Genomic DNA, 15,201 nt, shown 5'->3' with positions numbered 1-15,201 from the left:
AAACGATGCTTCAAACGTTTCTGTGAAAAACAGTTTTATCAACGCACCAGAGTTGACAAGCAAACAGTGATGGATCATGGCCCTACCGTCGTCACCCTGCACTTCAACGACGCGGTTGCAATGCGATCGCCAGTTGCTTCCTACCGAGATCCATCGTGTGAAGAGCACACTAACTCACACAAATAAACCACAAATTTACCCGTGCCGGGCTGGGCAACTGTACCTACGAACTGGCGAAATCGAACGAAACCAACGAGAAACATGGCAACGGTGCGGACTGGCAACTAGGGTCGCCCGACACACCAGCATCTCGTCGCATCGTCTATCAACGCTCATATTTACGTTCAGTAGTGACTAGCAGTGGCACAGTTGCCGACGGTGTGGTGTGTTTCGCGAGTGGTTCCACGAATGTTGCAAACATTTGACGATGTCATTGGAACAGCAGGATAACGTTCGGTTTGCTAAGTTTATTAGAAGATACCCTTGCTTGTACGACTATTCCTGCAGAACGCATTCGTCCAGAGTGGAAACGGACAGTGCTTGGAGAGATATTTCGGTCGAGTTTAATGCGTCAGGTGAGTTTCAGTTATTGTTACAATGTTGATTTCATACCGTACATGGAGGATTTTTTTAAAGAGCCAAATCGTATTTGTAAATAATCAGTTTGAAGGTTTTTTTTTTAAATCGCAAATGGATCACTTTTGGTGGATGGTCTTATTCTATTTAATGTGTTGAACAATATGTCAGATCCACAGATGCCAACTTTTACTCTTCCAGCCAGAAGCAGGAACTTTGTTTTGGAAACTTTCTCTAAACTATTGGGGTGGATAGTAAATATTATGATTACATTTAGAATATTGCTGATCCACAGAAAACTAAGTAGTCTTCTCTAGAGTCGGTGTAAAAGAATCACACCAAGATTGAATCCAAGTCTACCTATGAAACAGTCAAAACGGCTACCTATCGTGCAAAGTAAACAAAAATTACGATACTTTGGAAGCTCCACGAAAGGTATTGCAATAAAATATAAAATATAATCCAAATGATTATCAACAGGCAGTGAGCGTTAAATTGTCATGGGATACGTTTGGTAATGATTGTTGCTAAGATAATTCGTCAAAATCGCTAATATCGCCTGTTGCATGATAAATCCAAAATTGGCGTATGCTTGATCGTTATTTCGGCCACTTTATATTACAGATTCACCAACACTTTTTCAAACTATACGAATTTGACAGATAACATACTGTTTTTTGTTTGACTGACTACAGTAGTGAAAAGTGATCTATCTAAATGACTATAGGAGAAACATGCTTGTTTATTTTGCACGGAAGATTTTTTCCAATGCATTTGACGTGGCGGCTATCTCGCGGTTATTTTCACCTGTGCGTTATGGCGGTCGCTATGGTTTAATTTATTAAACGATGCGCAATATAATGATTTACTACAGCCGCTAATCTGAAGTTGACGCAGAATTCCTCTGTTGCCAAGTGAAAAGTAAGGGAATCTTTTATGCCTCAGAAAAATCCCACCGACCTGGGATTGAACCCAGAACCATTGGGGTGAGAATGCAGTCATGCTTACCACTATACCACTGGCGCCAGCTGCGTTTTTCTCTTGTAATATGTTTGATATGAATTACAAAATATTAACTACGAAATTATGTTGACTATGATGACTATGATATGGATTATGTAAATTTATTGTATTACAGAAATTACATTTCAAATGATTCATATTAAATGAAGAGCATATGTTTAAAGGTTATTGGTTTAATGTTAATCTAATACAAGTATAAAATGTAACATCAAAGTAAATACGTACATTTTCTAATTCAAATTCAAATTCAAATAATAATTTTTTTAGAATTTATCATTTTAAATTCAAACCTTAAATAAAAAACAATTTATTTTTCAGTGCCGTCAAGTGCGGTCGAACTTGGCGGTCGAAACAACCGCAGCCCAGTGCGGTTAGTTAGCAGCGCCGATGGTGTAGTGGTAAGCGTGATTACCTCTCACCCCAGCAGACCTGGGTTCAATCCCAGTCGGCGCCGCCGGAATGTTCTGAGGCATAACATCTCTGGTCACGCCTTCCTTCGGAAGTGAAGTAAAGCGTTGGTCCACCGGTTCATGAGTTGATAAGTCGAGGTGTGGGAGCTGCCTCCCTGGCGTCGGTAGTATTGGTGTTCAGCACGGAAAACAAATCATGGAAAACAACTGTGTGGTTAGTTCTACGGGTTTAGATTTACTATGGATCTACTGACCGACCAGTGGAGTGCCGAAGAAATTCTACGGATTCTTAACATGTTGGCTCACCCCCCGCTCATCACTTTAAAAATAATTATCTTTTGGTACGACTGTTTTTGGAAAATGACCATAAAATATAGCAATACTTAACGCAATGGAATCAAATTTACCTACCTACGGGATCGTACACACAAAATTTTTTTAGTTCTTGTTCGGTAATTTTTTTGCTGGATTTGTTCTGTAAAATATATTTTTACCAAAAGATATGTAAAAAGTATTGTTTTACCAATTTTCCGCAATCAAAACTGCTGAATTCCGCAAATCTGTAAACATTGTGACGAATGTGTAATCTTTTACAAAATCAAACAGCAGTAATGTACCAATTTTTTGTAAAAAACACAGACCTGATTTGTAAAGTTCATACTGTAAAGCTCAACCTTTGCTGTCATTTTGAAGTTGTGTGTTCTTCGGCTATCCGTTAATGGTGATGATGATGATGATGGTCCCACTTCTTACCCCTACAAAGGTTTGAGCTGGACGATTTATCTTTAAGGTAATTAAATATGACATTTTATGAAGAGCTTTGAGTGGGTTGGTTTATTTCCTTTAAATTCCGTTATAATTGCTTATCTTTTGACAGATACGCGTATTTCGTCTACTACTTGCAGACTTCATCAGTGCCAAGTACTCAACACCACTACTTGGCACTGATGAAGTCTGCAAGTAGTAGACGAAATACGCGTATCTGTCAAAAGATAAGCAATTATAACGGAATTTAAAGGAAATAAACCAACCCACTCAAAGCTCTTCATAAAGGGATTCCGTTAAGAGGTTCGACAAATTAAAAGGATGACATTTTAACCAGGTTAACCAAACAAAATCGAAACCCTCTAGAGTTTACAGTTGCTTCACATCGATATATATGTAGAAAAGCTCAGGCGTCCACCTCTTAGTTCGCCTTTTTGTCCACCTAAAATATTCATAAGTATTACAAGCAATCAAGAGTTAATGAACAATCAACAAAGCATCTTATTACAGTAGAAACCCCGCAATCTGATGCTATCATAATTTTCAGCAATGTCAGGAATGCTCACGAGCCCCCAACATTTGCCGGAAAACTTAATACTAACTCAAGGTATTTTCCAAATAAGCTTCAAAATTGCATTTTTTTTATCAATTTTTAAATTCAGTCCTCTATATCCGTAATACGCGCGCGAGACTCAAACCTTTGTAGACTACGTTTTTTTTAATTTATCTACTACTACTACTACTATTAAAAATTCATCATCACCATCGTGGTGACCAGAAATAGTTTTTGCAGTGCTACAATAATTAATAAAAAGTCATTATGACAGCTATCCACATAAAATAATCCGTTAGAGATAACTTCGTCAAGATATATTATTTGTCAATTCATAAAAAAAATATCACTGGATAACTGTTCAAAAGACAGTTTTAACGTGTGAAATGCAGTGTCTTTTAAATTCTGTAAGTGTTGCTGAACGTTTGATATGTCTAGGCATCGTATGAAAAACATTTATTCCCTTAAAATATTATGAATTTTGTGAAGCACAAGTTAATAAATGTGGTGTTCTTATTTCAACCGCGTTTCTAGTATTATACCCATGAAAGTCACTTTCTCTTTCAATTCGATCACACAAATATCGAGGCAGCAAACCGATAACTACTTTAAAAATGAACACCATAGTCAAATATACAATTCTTTGCTTCACCGACAACCATTGTAAGGTGTCTAGCATCAAAGTTGAGGAAGTGAATCTGTTACATCTCAAAATCAAACGCATTATTTTATTCTACAAGCGCTGTAATTTCGATATTTGTGTTTCATTGGCCAGAAAAAAAAATAGAAGGGCAAAAGTCTAGATGAGGAGAGATGATTGATTTGTATAGTTGTATTTTACTGGCAATAGTTAAATCGTTTTTCAGTCGACATAGAATTCTAGCCTTCTTGGCAATTTTCTTGATGACATTGTCAATTTGAGAGTTGAACTTAAGGTTGTCATCAATAATCACGCCAAGATATTTAATCTTCCGAACGCGATCAATAGTCTCATCATCAGTTACAACAGAGACGTTCTCATTTAATCGATTCCGCGAAATTACCATGTATTTAGTTTAACTTGTATTCAATTTCAACTGCTTATATTTCAACCATATACTTGAAGAACGCAAATCTTCATTCAAGTGTAAAACGGCATCATCTAAATCCTTAGCTGCAATGCATAACACAGTATCATCTGCAAGAAGATAAATGTTGCAAATATAAATGTCGTAAAACACGTCGCAAGTCATAAATATACATAATAAATAACATGGGCCCTAATACAATTCCCTGGGGCACTCCAAGGTTATTCCCCATGGGACTGGAAACAGAATCATTAAAAACAGTCCGTTGAGTTCTGTCAGGCAAATAGCTTTCAAACCATTTATATGCAGTACTCGTAATTCCAAAGCGCTTGATTGATATTAACAATGAGGGCCTAGAAGATCCAAAAAAACAGCAACAATCGTATCTTTACACTCCAAGTTATTTTTCCACTTCGCTAATACCTTCCCGATATCCCGATTGTTCCGGTATCAACAAACTGTTTTCGGCAACCCAAATTGAAACGGTAATTTCACTGGATTCTCTTATGTTACCTGCAAGCTCAGGGATTGAAGGATATCAGGGCCGTTCAACTGCTTATAACCCTCATCCACGTAAGGTCGCTCACATCAAGTAGGAACACGTGAAATGAAGATACTCTTTCACAGGTATTGCTAGTTTCAAAATGACAAATAAACTAACCAGGCTGTACCAAAGTGTGTGCTAAAAGCCAATACGAAGACTTTTTTTTTTTTTTTTTTTTTTTTTTTTTTTATTATAGTCACTTTAACACTCTTGGGTCATTCGTGACTTGTCCGGGGGTGAGATTTGAACTCGTGACTTTAGCGTGAGAGGTATGGATGTTAACCACTACGCCGGGGTCGCCCCCAATACGAAGACTTTCCAAATCAATTCGGGAACGGCGAGGCTTAATGGCTCCTTTGTGAGCCCGGAAAGAAGTGAAACAAGAAGTGGAAGTGCTATGACCTAAGGATGTGCTCTATCTAATGAAGCTATAGATGCAAATTTTCATTTTAACATTTATTTTGGGACGTCACATAGTAAAGGGCTACCTGTTGGCATACTGCTTTTGGTTGATGATGTTGTTGGGGGTCTGGTTGTGTTACTGATGGTGTTGTTTGCTGGCCGGTGTTCATTGCGGATGGAAAATAGCGGGGTAACTTCTTAACTGCCTGCTGGCACTGCTGCAGGTCCACCGGGATACCAATGGCGTTGCACTCTACAGGTTGCCGGTGATGATGTTCATTGGGCTGGGATGCAATCGCCGAAATGCCAGCGACTATGATGAACTGGACATCGGGTGGCGACGGCCTTGCGGTTGCCGTACTGCCAGCGACGATGGTGAACTCGGCAGAGGGGTGGCGACGGCGGTGCTGTTGCCGTATTGCCCGCGACAATGGTGAACTCGGCAGCGGATTTGGGGATACCAACAATGGGTTGGAGATTCACGATGGCGGTCGGCTTCGCACAAAGGAAATCAGCGTGGCTTACAAAATGGCGGTCGGTATTTGTGCTCCGCACAAAGGATGCCGGCATGAACAATGCCGGGACTGTCAACTGTGATGACTGGTGGACGTTATCGGCGGTCTGCCGATTAGTATGACACCACGTGCATTCGCCCGGTACTATGATGTTCCTTACGCCGTTTGCCACTCACGCCAATCGTCCACGTACTTCTCAAACAGAAAGAAAAAAGGCCCACTTCTTGGACCTTTTTCCTTATGTTTTTCTACTTCTATTCGTAGGATTCCTGTCTCTCTCCTTTATTTTTAAATCTAATTTCACAAAAAATTTACTCAAAAAAAAAACTAATCTTCTCCTACCAATAGAACAATGAAAACTTATTTGTTCCTTTGACCACCTGCTAGAGAAGGAGCACAATGGTCACACCACTTTCACCGAGGTTTATTTTCTACGCATTAATTATTTTGACTCACGCGTGCACTTCTACTCCTTTCGAGAGTTGAAACTGGATCGCCCTCTTCTTTTGAATTTTCAGTTCTTTAAAACTGCTTTTTGGCACAACAGAGCCGATGAAATGCCGAAACTTGACATTTCGGCCTGGTTGGTTCATTCTTTTTACTAATGCGCCACCTGTGATTGAGCTAAACAACTAGGCGGGGAAGTATTTCGCCCGTTCGTTCAAACTACTTGACACTTGCAACACTCACATGGAGAATCGTGAGAGTGGAACAGGCTCTCTCACTTGCTAAGCCTACAAATGAGAGCCACTGTTCCAGGGTGTTAGTTTATTTATTTTATGTTATTTTTTTTATTTTTTTTTCTTCAGACGGGTTTGTTACAGGCAAGGAGGTTTTGGACTTGTGGAGGAGCCAACAAGTAAACATTGGAACTAACGGTTACACTTACGAAAACACTTCACTGAATGCATTCAAACGATTCTTTAGGCTTTCAGCTTCAATTTGATTACATTTTTTCCACGAAAAAAAAAAACAATCTAGCAGGGTTTTCTTGAAATAAAACATACGCACTACAAAATGCTGCTGATTTAGAGTTGCCGATGAAAGCACAGCTGTTTAACTTACTTTTTTTTACCAATCAGGCTAAGGCCTTCCCAAGTAACCACCAAGCCCGCTAACTACCCGATAATCACCCTTTTTGCGATATAAGGTAAATATAGAGTTTCCGAACTTTATATCAGTCTTATATTTAGCAGCCATATATAGCAAAAAGGGCGATGAACGGGCTTGTTGGTTACTTGGGTTGTTGTCCTCTGCTGTCCGAAGAAGTCGTCTACACTCTACTCGATCCATGGCCACACTTCGCCAGCCTCGTAGTCTGCGAAGGGTCCGCAGCATAGATTAACCTAGCCCGGGAAGCCGAGCGATTTGCAGTTCCATGTTCCGAGTTTCCAATCGTAGTCCTTATTTTGTCGCGTACGTCTGTGCCGATTGTTCCCATTGTTCCCAGTTCCCATCCGTGTTTCTTTCTTCAGTATTTGCAAATTTATGTTTTTTCCAGCGAGGCTTGTTGGGCATGCCAAAAAAAAAAGCTGTTTAACACGCAGTTCAAATATAAAGGTTGCCGAATAAAAAAATATTTCCCACAATAGTCGCTCTCACTAGAGAAGATTGGAGCTTTGTAAAAGTGTTTCAAAACAGTTTTTGACAATTCTTTCGACTGAAATTGTTAGAGCAGCTGGAAGCAAAAGATTGTAAACAAACCAATGCTGCATATGTGTGCGTTTCTTAGACAAAAAGGTTATAGAAAGATGGTCGCTGCTTAGGTTGTCGGGAATACGTAAATTCCCCTATATAGTTTTACATTCCCTGAAAATTTCAGGACAATCGGTTGAGCGACTTATTTTTGGCGAGTCCTTATAAGTGATGCAATTTAACTGTGGACACCCTTTACAATATATCTTATGGTATACTAATCATACAAGAGACAGCAATAAAAAATACAGATATCCGGAGAAACGTTTTCCGGCAACCAGGTATCAGAATCAATGAAGTATTTCAAGTTTCCTCTTTGATTGTTTGCAATTTGGTAGAAAAAACGTTCTCAACAAAGAAAAAAAAACTATATTATAACCATCACGTAATATCTCACTTCGTTTAATGTTATGCCCTAGGTTATGCTATAGTCGGCAAAAAAAACGAAGTTGTTTACAAGCTTGTATGCAACACTGCTGGTTTATGCGAAATAACGCATAAATTTACATGAAATATCATGAATATTTCCGACACCGTTTGAAACTTCCAAGAATTTTCAATTTTTCCGGTAACTCTGGATTTCCGGAGGACCAGTTCTATGGCCACCCAGTAGCAAAATCGATATGGTAATAGCATATTTCCGCTTTGCTCAAGATTGTATGAAATTTAGAAAAAAAATTGCGGACCTCTATGTCTAAAGACTGGACTCGGAAAAAATGAGACACACAAAAATGATCACCAAAAATTCATTTTAAATCGGATATTTCTCAAATTTTCAGGGATTAAATAACTATATATATTAGCTATGTTTTGGCATAATTTATTTATTGAATTTCCTCCCCCAAGCTGAATGCTCGTACATTTCTCTTAACACTGCTCATGAGATCTTGGGCGAGGTTTTGCTCATCTTCCTTACACAATTTCTCCCAGGGGGAGAGGTAGCTCATCGATTCTTCCGGTTCGCCTCCTAGCATCGTGCTATAAGGTACCAGGCGATAACCAGGGTAGTTGATCGATAGCTCGATGACGTCATTTCGTTGGCGTCTGCAATGGGGAATTCTCATAGCAGGCGTTGACGATGGGACGTTGTCGAGTTGTTGAATAGCAACTATCGTGGTAACTCACCGATTACCTGTCGATCTGCCAAATTTGGAAAGACGTCTGCATTGAATTGTCTCATATAATAATATTCCGCCCACTATATCACAAGAAATTGCGAGTAGCTGAGTGGAATGGAGATAAGTTAAGCATTGGGTACAGGACCAAGTCTCCCCTGGGTGGTGCCAAAAGATGAGCGCAATAGAATCATCAAGTTGCCATAAGGCACGGAATGAGACTATTGCATGGCTGGGTAGTAAAGTCTTCCATTCGTTACACGGCGAGTGAGAGCGACTCAGGTTTGAGTTTGGTTCACTCATGGTCGCCGGGAGTGCAGGAACTCGGCGATGAGTTAATTTGCCTCATGTTTTCCCAGGTTTTTTCCAGGATTTTCCAGGGAAAAATTCCCGAATTCGAGAAAAGTAAAGATTGGATTCACTCAGTCTATTGGTACTACTCCGAGACTGAATAAAATTTTCGTCAATTTCCTCATTTTCCGGCAGATTTTTTAGTTTTTCCACAGGAAACCATAAGGCAAATTTTACTCATCGCTGAGTTCCTGCACTTTTGGCGATTGTGAGGGAGCTGGGCTCAAGTTTGAGTCGTTCTCATTCGCCGTGTAGTCATTTCAGGTGGATTAGAACAGGTTTAGGTTTAAGGTGGGCGTTGGCCAGATTTGGATTTTTCAGATGTAATCCTGGATAGGACCCTGTCATTGAACGTCGCGTGAAAGTGGAACTTAATGAAGGCCTAAGTACTTTATCGTAGTTTTTAGTTTTCGGATTTGAAAGATCGTCGGTTACAGTGGCCTGCTTACTGAGCAGTCCCAGGTCCTTACATATCAAAGAGATTTATGGTAAAATCGCTTGTGTATCGTGTATTTTGCGAAACTCGTTGTTGTCGTTGGTTCCGGGTTTGAATGGATACACAAATTTGAGCAACGGTATTATGTGATATGAGGGGCTCGGTGGCCTTAGAGCAACCGTTTTTGCTTACTGAGCAGAAAATCATGAGTCTAAACTCAGGCCCATCCACATTCAAGATTCGTCAATCGTTTTATTTGTTAATATGACTACATGGTAATAACAGCAACTCGGTGATTAAAAAGGTGCTCGTCTGCCTAGTGGCAAACGTTTTTGCTTACTGAGCAGAAAATCATGAGTCTAATCTCAGGCCCATCCACATTCAAGATTCGTCAATCGTTTTATTTGTTAATATGACTACATGGTAATAACAGCAACTCGGTGATTAAAAAGGTGCTCGTCTGCCTAGTGGCAAACGTTTTTGCTTACTGAGCAGAAGACCGTGGGTTTAGTCCCAAGCTCCTTCGCGTTATATGATCGTTAGGACATCAATTCAGCTTATCGTTTACCAAAACGAACCCTGCTGCAAACCCAACCCTCTTATCCAACATCCCAGTGATTCCTCGTGGAAGTGCAGAGGTGTTCTCGGCTTCCATCAAAGCGAGTGTCATGTCAACACAATCCTTCCCATTCCTTTCTTGACCTGTGTTCGGGCGCGGCCGGCGCTGGTATTGCCTAATTTAAGATCACCAGTTTTTACACATTGAGGATGATTGCTAGTCCCAAGCATCGTCTATTGGTTCTCTGTGTAATTACAGCTGATCTGGCAGTAACAGAGTAGCAACCGTGGGCGGTCAATCAAGCTCAAGCTCAAGCTCAAGCTCTTCCTTACACAATTTCTCCCAGTTTTTCTTCAAAGCTTCATCGGTTTTGAATGTTTTTCCGCTTTTCTTCAACTTCTTCTTCATTATCGCCCAAAACATTTCGATTGGACGAAGAGTTCTGGTGTATTTGGCGGGTTCGCCTCCTTCGGGACCACATTAACGCCCTTCGCTTCGTACCAATCCATTACAGGCTTGGCGTAATGGCACGAAGAGAGATCCGGCCAGACCAGCGCGTGGGACCACGGTGAGAGCGGAGGAAGGGCAGCAAGCGCTTCTGCAAGCATTCCTCTCGATAAATCTGCCCGTTTATGGTACCGGTTATAACGAACGGCTTGCTGTACCGTCCACACTCGCAGATTGCCTGCCACAACATGTACTTCTTCGCGAATTTGTCCATCTTTCTCTTCCAGAACTTTTCCGGAACCTCCATGCGGGACGTACCGACAAAAAACTCGAGGCCGGGGATTTGTTTGGTGTCCGCCTTCATGTATGTTTCGTCGTCCATGACGAGACAGCCTGGCTTGACCAGCCACCCACGGTACAGCTTCCGCGCACGCAATTTGGCCACCGTGTTTTGCTTGTCAGTCCGGTTTGGCGCCTTCCTGACCTTAAAACACGCTTCATGGTCTGATGGACGAACCACTTCGACGAATTGACCTTTTTGGCCACGTCTCGGGTGGAAAGGTTCGGGTTATTCTTAAAGTACTGCCTTTTTTTTTCCTCTGTGCGGGACATAAAACTACTGCGACCAGTAATTTGATCTATTGTAGTATATCCCGTGTCCTTAGTTTAGTGCATGTCGTATTACTCCATCACTATTGAGAAATGATGAAGCATTCGATTTTTTTACAGTTGTCATTCTCGCATTTATCGCAAGGATCCGACTCTAATTGAAAGGTCCCGCTATTTATACCCTTCGGAGTGTTGGAACACCCTCCAAAGGCGCGCTCCTTTGCCAATCAAAATTGGATCTCTTAGCAACAAAAACAAGCAATGACACCGATAATGACCATGCATCAGAACCCTAGTCTTAACCACTTCAAACTAGGGAACAATGAATAGAAGATTTGGAATCACATAGGTGAAAACTAACTCATTTTTTCCTTGTTTCAAGATCATCCTCGGTCAAGGAAACCCGGGGACTTGTCACTATCAACAAGGCATAAAAAGTAACAAGGACTAAGGTGTGTTCCTTTGATTACTGAAAAATCCTGTTCCCCTAATTTGAAGTAGTGAGGACTAGGAATCGGTGGTAGATCTTACATCCCGTAACGTACAACGAAAAGGTGATCTACCCACGTTACGGGGCAAGTACTGCCTTATCTTCCGCGCCTTCTCTGGGTATTCCGTTTTCGGTTTTCGGCAGCTTCCAGCGCGCCGCTCAATGGTCTTCGTCTCCTGGAACATCTTCACAACGCGGGACACGGTGTAATGGTGGATTCCAAGCCTTTTGCCGATCCATCTGTGCGACTGACCAGGATTATCGATCACCGCACCCAAGATTTGCTGGCGTAGCTTTTCTTGTTTCGAATGCATCTTGAAAACTACTTGACAAATCGCGATAAAATTTTGCACCCATATACATTACACTCTAAACTAAATTTCATTAATTTTTACCCACGCGAAAAAAGATACACTCAAAACAAAGTGTCGCATTTTTTTCCGAGTCCAGTCTTTACTTTCAGGAATGGACCATTTTCCCTGTCAATCCGAATTTTCACAGCGCCACCTCTCTCTCACTGGCTTTTTCGTTCCAACTGGTCAACCATGAGTCCAATGGGCTCCTTGTCTGTTTCGTTCGAAATGAGATAATCGTACCTTTCAAATAGTGGCTCAATCTTAAAATTTGGTAACCAAATTGCCGAGAACTACACACTTAGAAATACCTAATCCTACACGTGACGGAATCCATCTTTGACATAAAGGATGAGCCGAAACAAACATGTCATGTAAAATTAAGTGCTCCGAGACTGAAAAGTTCGAAGGTACGTTTGATTGAGCTGAATTTCACGTCTATTATGACTCAATTTTATGTCAAAATTGACGCTCGTATATGTCAGTCTCAGGGCACCTAAATTTACATAAATTTTTCTAAGTGTGTAGTCATTCCAACATGAATCGACACGTATGTTGCTTGGGACTCTTCCGGCTGTCCAACCACAGATCATATCGAATTTCTACCTAATCCAATTGTAAGTAGATAGCCATACTTTTCGAATGGTGGCTGAATCACATGTTAATATACATCGACACGTATTTTTCACCCTTGGGCTTTTGTCAGTTAACAACTGTGGAAATGTTCAAAGAACACTAAGTTGAGAGCCGACGTATAGTCACACTAGGAGCATAATAAAGCCAAAGACGAAGCATGCACGATCACTAGCATTTTCTTAGCGACACGACGTGATTATTTGATTTAAATCTTCTGCTGCCTGGTGCTCTATTCATTCTAATCGACAAATTTGTCCAAAATTGTTTGAAAACGTTTCTACAATGCTCCAAACTTCTCAGTTGAGTGTTACTTTTATCGGCAGTCTCTTTTTCTTCGGCAACCTTTCCATTTGATTTGAACTGCGTGTTAACCAGCATTCAGCGAAGTGATTTGGTGTGAAATTATAGTGCAATTAATGTTTGCGTTTTGGTTGCCAAAAACAGTAAATGAATGCCGAAGCCGTCATTTACCCTATTTTAATTAAGTTCTATTGAATTAAAAACTCTAAGTCCGATGTCTCGAATATTTCAATTAGAATCTTCTTCAAGAATATTTCTTCAAGCTCGGAATTCTGAAAAATTCATTAAATCATTAAAACATCCTAAGCCTCAGACACGTGCCTTTTTGTTAATTTTTGCAATCTTAAAAAGTTCTTGGATGTCTGATGTCGGACATTTTGAATATGTTTTTTTTTTTTTATTTAGAACCTTTAAAATTTTTCATGTCACAAAATCTTGAAAATTTATCAAAGTCTGGGGTATTGAATTTGCGGAAGACGTATGGAATTTTTTTACGAGTTTGAAATCTCCAGGCCAATGATAGAACCATATCGTACGTGACAGCGGGCCCAAGGCAGCAAAACAAATTATTTGGACCCGGGATATGCTGCCTACTGTCAAACTGCGTTGTTGATATAGACTCTAGCAGTGGCCTGGAGATGTCAGACCCCTCACACTGTTGCACTTTTCTTGTATTTCTGCTCCCATAATTTTGAACAGTTTTCTTATACCAGGATTTTCAAATTGGTTAGCAATCAAAATCTCAGAATTTTTATCTTGGACTTGAATTACTGTGTATGGGATTTTGTACAGTTATCAATTATTTCTCGGAAAACCTTTCGAAATTTCTTAAGGATTTCCTTAGGATAATTAGCGTGAGAGTTGCTTTCAGGATTCCCCTAAAAACAGATTTGATTCCCTCCGGTATTTCCTAAAAGGTTTCTCCATAACAGATTCGGAATTTAGTGCTGGACACTTACGAAATTTCCTCCCAAATACTCTGGAAATTCACTGTACATTCTTATTCCTATTCTTTATTATTCTAGCGGGAATTATTTTTCTCCATAGTTTTTCTAAAAATTTGGAATCTCTGCAAACGGCCATAATAATTCCCAATCTGCTTACATTTTTTGTCTTGAATTTCAACCGGTTCAAGCTGGTTCATCTCTCTAATCTGCTTACTATTCCTGACACCTTATTTTGGCACAGCGATAATATAAAACGCAAACAATCTCCTATTTACCATTCCAGTCCGAGACTGCAAGCTCAGATGGAAGAACATCCGTACCGTATTCCGTCGGCACCTGTTCGGAAGTGTCGGCATAACGCCAAAGAAGGACTACTACCTAAGCGATGCGCTAAAGTTTCTGGTTCCGCTTATGAAGGTTTCCAAAAAACAACAGGATGAGGAAGGCTTCGATGGGTACGACGACGATCAGGAAGTAACCGTTATGATGGAGCTGGAATCACAGGATACGGAACCCGAAGAGAAGCCACTGGTTTTGCCTTCGGAACCAGAGATTATACTCAGCAGCTTACCAGAAACTGCCGAACACAGAACCCTGGAGACAACGCGACAAACCAATTCAGTGCGTAAACGCAAATCTCGAGACTCTCCTGATGAAGTCGCAAAACAGTATTACAGTATGAAGGCGGACAGTGAGAACGGCGGTGGCGGCACCAGTGGCACCAATGGCGGTAGCGGCTTTGTTCATCAGGATGAACTGACTGCCAAATCTGACGAGCTGTTTCTGCTGAGTTTAAAGGATGACATGAGAATGATGACCCCGGTGCAAAAACGAAAGTTCAAACGACGGATTTACGATGTCATCGATGAGATATTGATAAGCGGCGATCCTCAACCCTACCAAGAGTCATCGTACGATCCTACCAAGGTGAAAATGGAGAGTGAATTTTTGATCGATTAATGTAAGTTTGTGCTAAGAAGCAGTTAGAATTGATGAATAAATCTTAATCACTTTGCAAGTATAATATCGTGTATTTTTGCTAGCCTAACAAAATAACTTGTACGATTTAAACTAAATGGATATTAACCAAATTGAATATAGAACCTTATTATAATTTCACACCTTGCAACTTATCCCAGGTGAATGAGTTGAGGAAGCCCCGCCTTCATTTCGACGCCCTAGGCCAATGATAATAATCACCCTCACAAGATATGATTATATGCAGTGATTAAATTTTAAAAATTTGATTACATTTTAAATTTAACGGCAGAAAAAAAGTTAATTTGCACTCAAGACGTGCTCTGCCCACTACATATATCCACCCTGTAGCGAGTTTGCATGTGTATTGACACGCACGCGCCGTTTGCCTCCATATTTTTTCCTCGTCGTATTCTTCTTCATCTATTTG

At 40.4% G+C, this 15,201-nt stretch overlaps 1 protein-coding gene across 1 annotated transcript; it reads left to right on the top strand.

Moving 5' to 3' along the window:
• The first annotated feature begins 351 nt into the window (after positions 1 to 351).
• On the top strand, positions 352 to 14,818 carry LOC135706495 (uncharacterized). Its single transcript, XM_065228114.1, has 2 exons — positions 352 to 575; positions 14,077 to 14,818. The coding sequence occupies exons 1-2, from the start codon at positions 428 to 430 to the stop codon at positions 14,751 to 14,753; spliced, it is 825 nt and encodes a 274-aa protein (XP_065084186.1). The 5' UTR covers positions 352 to 427; the 3' UTR covers positions 14,754 to 14,818.
• Positions 14,819 to 15,201: the final 383 nt, after the last annotated feature.

Source organism: Ochlerotatus camptorhynchus, unplaced genomic scaffold (assembly GCF_037179485.1).
Source record: "Ochlerotatus camptorhynchus isolate MF236.1 unplaced genomic scaffold, CSIRO-AGI_Acam_v1.1 ptg000282l, whole genome shotgun sequence".
Taxonomy (NCBI): Eukaryota; Metazoa; Arthropoda; class Insecta; order Diptera; family Culicidae; genus Ochlerotatus; species Ochlerotatus camptorhynchus.
Note: the sequence above shows the minus strand (reverse complement) of the source record. Positions and strands in the feature narration are given on the sequence as shown.

Excerpts from the sequence above, each read along its gene's own strand:
- LOC135706495 (XM_065228114.1), top strand. The coding sequence starts at position 428 with ATGTCATTGGAACAGCAGGATAACGTTCGGTTTGCTAAGTTTATTAGA. Across the intron at positions 576-14,076 it reads GGTCGAGTTTAATGCGTCAG|TCCGAGACTGCAAGCTCAGA; the intron begins GTGAGTTTCAGT and ends TTACCATTCCAG.